Source organism: Pseudopodoces humilis, chromosome 26 (genome assembly GCF_049639895.1).
Source record: "Pseudopodoces humilis isolate 2021_Gansu_Grassland_sample_001 chromosome 26, ASM4963989v1, whole genome shotgun sequence".
NCBI lineage: Eukaryota > Metazoa > Chordata > Aves > Passeriformes > Paridae > Pseudopodoces > Pseudopodoces humilis.
The window spans coordinates 3292874-3298207 of record NC_142225.1 but is presented as its reverse complement, the minus strand read 5'-3'; the positions used below and the strand labels follow the sequence as shown (position 1 = coordinate 3298207).

Here is a 5334-nt window from a genome sequence, read left to right as displayed (position 1 = left end):
GGGGGCGCGCGGGGGCGGGCGGGCGGGCGGGGGGGGGGGGGGAAGGGGGTGCGCGCGCGCCCTCGCCGCCGGCACTGCGCCTGCGCCCCCCCGCCCCACGGCGCGCGGAGCGTGACGTCACCCCCAGCTGGCGTCACCTCACGCGCGGTGAGGGGGGAGGTAGGGAGCGCGTCAAGGGCGAGGGGGCGGTGCCTCGCATGCAAATAAGAGCCGCGCGTGAGGTGGGGCCTCCGCGCGGGCTCCGTCGCGTCATCGGGGGTGGGGCGATCGCTCGTCTCCGCCCACATTCGCGCGCTGCCATCCATATATGGCGGCGAGTGCGCGTGTTTGTGTATATAAATGAGCTGCTGAACGTCATGCGGTGCCATACAAATATAGGTGCAAGACTCGATGGGAGCTCCTTCGGTGTTTTTTTCCCCCTAAAAACAATGTTTTTCCTACAGTTTTCGACCGCGCGAGACTGTTCTGTGCGCGGCTCGTGATCGGAACCACCGGGTGTGTTCGTGAGGAGAACACAGAGAACAAGGAAAACACGCTTTGGCAGCATCGGATGCCTCAATGAACCCTGCGCGCCGTGCGCCAGGGGGCGATGCCGGCCCTGCCGGGCCTGTGGGCGGGAGTTGGTGGCGTGACCAGACAGGGACGGGTGCGGCATGGCTCCACCTGCCGGGCGGGGAGAACGACACAGCGGGGCCCATTCGCTGTCACTTCCGGCCCTACGGCAGCTGGCGGGGGTCAAGCCGCGGACGGAGGCGCTGTCTGAGTGCGTCACTGCGCGTGGGCGTCACTTCCGGCTGGCGGCGGCGGGAGAGCCATGCCCAAGTGAGTGCGGGGGGCCGGGCCGGGGCTCCCCGAGGGTCCCGGGCGCGGGTCGGTGCTTTTCTAGGGTCCTGGTGCTCCCCGGGAGCCCAGGGCCGTGAGGGGCGTGGATGACCGGGCGGGCCGAGCCCTGGCGCCCTGCGGGGCTGTTCCCGGGGCTCCGTTAACGCTCACAGCGCAAAGGGGGCTCTGAATAACCAGGCTTTTACCCCGCAGGTTTTACTGTGATTACTGTGACACGTACCTCACCCATGACTCGGTGAGTACAATTCTTTCGTGTGTTAATTCTTTCGTGTGTCAAGAACATTAGAATAAAACTGACCTCGGCTAAAACAGGTCTCGTGAGACACAGCGGTGTTCCTTAGTATTTTCCCCTTCCATGCAAAAAAGGGAGGGAATGTCCCTGGAGTTCTCCAGCGGGGCAGTGGCAGGGTCAGAGAAAGCAGTTGGGGGGGGGCCTCAGGGCAGCCTTTGGAGAACCAACACTTATTATTCTGATAAAACTTTACATAAAGGTTTTGCACATCACTCCTCCTGTGCCTGGGCACAGAAACAAACCTGCTTGATGGTGCTAAATTATACATGTTTTAAATCATAATGAACACCGGGTAACCTTAGGGTTTCTGTGACCTTTCCCAGCCCTCGGTGAGAAAAACCCACTGCAGTGGCCGGAAGCACAAGGAGAACGTGAAGGATTATTACCAGAAATGGATGGAGGAGCAAGCCCAGAGCCTGATTGACAAAACAAGTAAGGCAAATCTTTCTATGACCCTGGCTGCCTCCCCATTCCTTCCCCTGCCTTTCCTCCAGCTGCTGTTCCCTGCTTCCACCTTGACTTTTCCTCATTTCCCTGGGGAGTCTTCGCTTAGTGAGTCATGAGTGAAGACTTCGAGTGTAGATCTTGAGTTCCTCAGGTTTTGGGCTGTCCTAGGGGAGCCTGAGAGCTTTGCCTACCACAGAAGAGCTGAGGTTCCCTCCCAGGGCTGGTGGCAGTGGCTCCATGTCACTGTTCACGAGGGCTGTCAGTTCCACTGCTCTCACTGGTATCCTACAGAGCCACATAACAAACCTGTGCTGCTTGGCAGTGGCACATTTATGCTAAGAACATGGAAAAATTAAAAAATATAGGAAAATGGACATTAAAACGGCATTGTTGCATTTTTTCACATGCTGGGGTTGCTTACCCTCAGTTCCCAAGTTACGTTTTTTTCTGGTACTTAAAGGCTTAACTGAAGTGTGGCATTGTTTCCTCTGTCACTTCAAGAGGTTCTTTTTTCTCTGAGGAATGTCTCTTTCCTCTGTGAAAGAAATACAAACACCAGATTAACTTAATGGCAGCACTCCTTGGCTCATAGAGTATCTCAGGTTGGACAGGATCCTGAAGGATCATTGATCCTGCTCCCAGCTCTGTGCAGGATTGCCCAAAAATAAACCATGTGACCAGCAGCATCATCCAGCTGGTCCCTGAGCTCTGACAGACTCAGAGCTGTGCCCACTTCCCTGGGGAATGTTCAGTGCCCAACCCCCTTTGGTGAAGAGTTTTTCTAGAATGTCCGGTCCAGACTTTCCCTAACTCATCCTCACTCTATTTCCCTTTGTCTATTTCCTTGTGATGCTTCAAAGTTCCCCATCTTTTGCCTTCCTTCCAGTCAATACCAGTGGAATTTCCCCCTTTCCTTGCCCCCTATTTCCTGCTCCTTGCCCCCTCCCCAGCCCTTGCCTCGTTGCCATTCCAGCACAGTATGTCCTGGTGGAACACTGCGGATCCCGTGATGTGGTTGATTTTTTTTCCTCTCCCACCCACCCACCTTCCCGCCCTGCCCAGGGGTGTGACATCCACGCAGGAGGTCTCTAGTCCCAGCTGTAACAATAATTGTCTCCAGGAGTCTCAGGTGCTCCCCAGGTGCCAGGGATGTGTCCGGCGTGTGGGGACAGCAGCGCACACAGCATGACGTGACCGCGGGGCATGACATGGACGAGTGACCCGGCGCTTCCTCAGCCTAGTAACTGGCTTTTTTTTCCCTGGGATTCTTTCTTTCCTTTTTTTTTTTTTTCTTTTCCCCCCCAATGTAGCGGCTGCATTCCAGCAAGGGAAAATTCCACCGACCCCGTTCTCGGCACCACCTCCAGCCGGAGCCATGATTCCACCTCCTCCCAGCATCCGTAAGTTTGGGACACTTTGGGACTGGGGTCACAGCCCTCTGGAGCTGTATTGCTCATGTCCTCAGCTTGGAAAGAAAAGGCCTTTTAGCTTCAAGCCAAGCCAAGCTATCTTGAGCTTGTGCTCCCACAGTGTGAGGAAATTCTGTGTAAGAGCAGATCAGTCCTTACTGTTTCTGATTTCTGGGATGCTGAGTGCACCAGAAGCAGAGACAGCTCCTCATTCCATGGGGGCTTCCTTGCAGGTGGCCCTGTTAGAACTGCACAGTGGGCTGGTTTGTGTTGGTTTTTCTAAACAGAATCACTTTGGTAACCTTTTTCCCTTGAGCTGATGAAGGGCCCAGAGCCCTCGCAGCCCCAAGTCCTGCTGTTGGGAGTGGTAGCTCCCTGTGCTGGGTGTGCACAGCTGGAGTTGGTAGCCAGCATATTCCTCCTCTGGTCATTTCCTAGCACCTTGAATCAGGGCTGGAATGGAGGCAGATGTAAAGTCACTGAGGCATTAGTTACTGCCATGTGCTGTGAATAACTGCAGTGTCCTTTGGTGGCTGAGAGTGCCAGTGTGTAACTGTTGTGTCTGTCCAGCTGGCCCCCCCCGGCCCGGCATGATGCCAGCCCCACACATGGGGGGGCCCCCGATGATGCCAATGATGGGCCCACCACCCCCGGGAATGATGCCAGTCGGACCTGGTAAGTGTGGGATGGGGTAACTCTGCCATGGGGGTCTGGGTGATGTTTCATGTTTCCTGTTCCACCATCTGTTGGGAGCTCAGTGCTGGGATGGTCACATTCTGGTCATGCCTGTGTCACTGTTACCCCTGCATGGGGGATTATAACAATTTTACAGCCACTCCTTAAAGCCCCTTTGCTTCTCAATGAGAGTCACCAACCCACTGTGCAGCTGGAATTATAGCTCTGGGAAGTCGTGGCTGTTCTCCCTCTGCTCTGAGCAGTAATTGTTTAGGAGTTTGGTGCCTCCAGGTCTCACATTTTGCACAAGAGATGCATTTTTTGCACTAAATGAATTTTACTTTTTAAAGTGTCTCAGGAGAATGTGTTCCAGAGAAACAATGGGCCTGGAAAAGGCTTTATCAGAACTGTAAACTAAAATGTCTTTGATCCATTCCACTCTTGAGCTTCCTGGCAATTGAAGAATTCTCAAGGGATATCTTACTGGAGCAGTTCCCAGAACAAGTCTGTGGGAACACACACACACACACACACGCGCACTGAAAGTAGTGAAGTGTCTTTGCAATTATTGTCTTGCGCTTGAAAGTGTTTTTTAAGTGTTTTTAAAGGCACAAGATAAATGTACAATCTGTGATATTCAGCAGCCTGGCAAAAATAAATGACAAAATAGGATGGAAACCATTATTTAAGGGCTGTTTTTCCCTTGCAGAGGTGCTTGTTGCTTGTTTGTAAGCACATGGGATGGTTTTGTAGCACTTTTTTCCAAATGAACACTTTTCCAGATGAGTAATTAAGCTTATGTGTCTATTGAGTGGCTGGATATAAGTAGTGAGTGAATATTATCAGAATGGGTGTATAACCTCCTCTGCTGGTGGCTGAGCTCCTTTAAGGAATGGAATCCGTCTTGGCAGCTGCCACATCAGAGATTACAGACTGGGAAAGTGGGAGTTCCCTGGAGCAGGATAGAGAACCTGCCCACTGTATAGTGTGAAATTTCCCCCCTCTGAGGGTGGTAAGGCAGATGTTGCTGTGATGAGAAGCTGTGGCTGCCCCTGCATCCCTGGAAATGCCCAAGGCCAGCTTGGACAGGGCTTGGAGCAACCTGTGATAGTGGAAGGTGTCCCTGCCCATGGTGGGGGAATGGAAATTAATCTTTAAGGCCCATCCCAACCCAAGCCATCCATGTTCTACCATGACTGGGCAGGTGGTGTTCCCAAGAGCTGTTCTCCAACCTGTCTTTCCCCTGGCAGCTCCTGGGATGAGGCCGCCCATGGGAGGACACATGCCAATGATGCCAGGGCCCCCAATGATGAGGCCCCCCTCCAGACCCATGATGGTGCCAACCAGGCCGGGAATGACCCGTCCAGACAGATAAAGATGGAGATGGAGCTGCCTTTTCATATTAGGACCTTCCCTATGATAAATACCACAGACCTGTGTCCCTGGGGCTTTGTACTCATTGTGTGGACTCTGCTGTCACCTCAGTGTGTGCATGGACACAGCCGGCACTGACTTGTATGAGGTCTAGCTTTTTAGGTGTCTCTTCAATTGTATTATTATTTCCCCCCTCCACCACTGAATGATAAAAACAAGAATAAAGCATTGGTGTTGTTTCCATATGGACTCAAAGCCTTGTTCTGAACTCTCTCCTGAGGAAGAAAATAAGGG

The 5334-nt window shown here is 53.2% G+C and overlaps 1 protein-coding gene across 2 annotated transcripts; it reads left to right on the top strand.

Moving 5' to 3' along the window:
* Positions 1–363: 363 nt before the first annotated feature.
* Positions 364–5283, top strand: SNRPC (small nuclear ribonucleoprotein polypeptide C). 2 transcript variants are annotated; one of them, XM_014258215.2, is made up of 6 exons: positions 364–822; positions 1036–1078; positions 1459–1567; positions 2890–2982; positions 3562–3666; positions 4917–5283. In XM_014258215.2, the coding sequence occupies exons 1-6, from the start codon at positions 815–817 to the stop codon at positions 5039–5041; spliced, it is 483 nt and encodes a 160-aa protein (XP_014113690.1). In that variant the 5' UTR covers positions 364–814; the 3' UTR covers positions 5042–5283. The 2 variants fall into 2 exon arrangements, with proteins under 2 accessions (XP_014113690.1, XP_005529427.1); XM_005529370.3 differs by having other exon boundaries at positions 365–822; positions 2893–2982.
* The last annotated feature ends 51 nt before the right edge of the window (positions 5284–5334 follow it).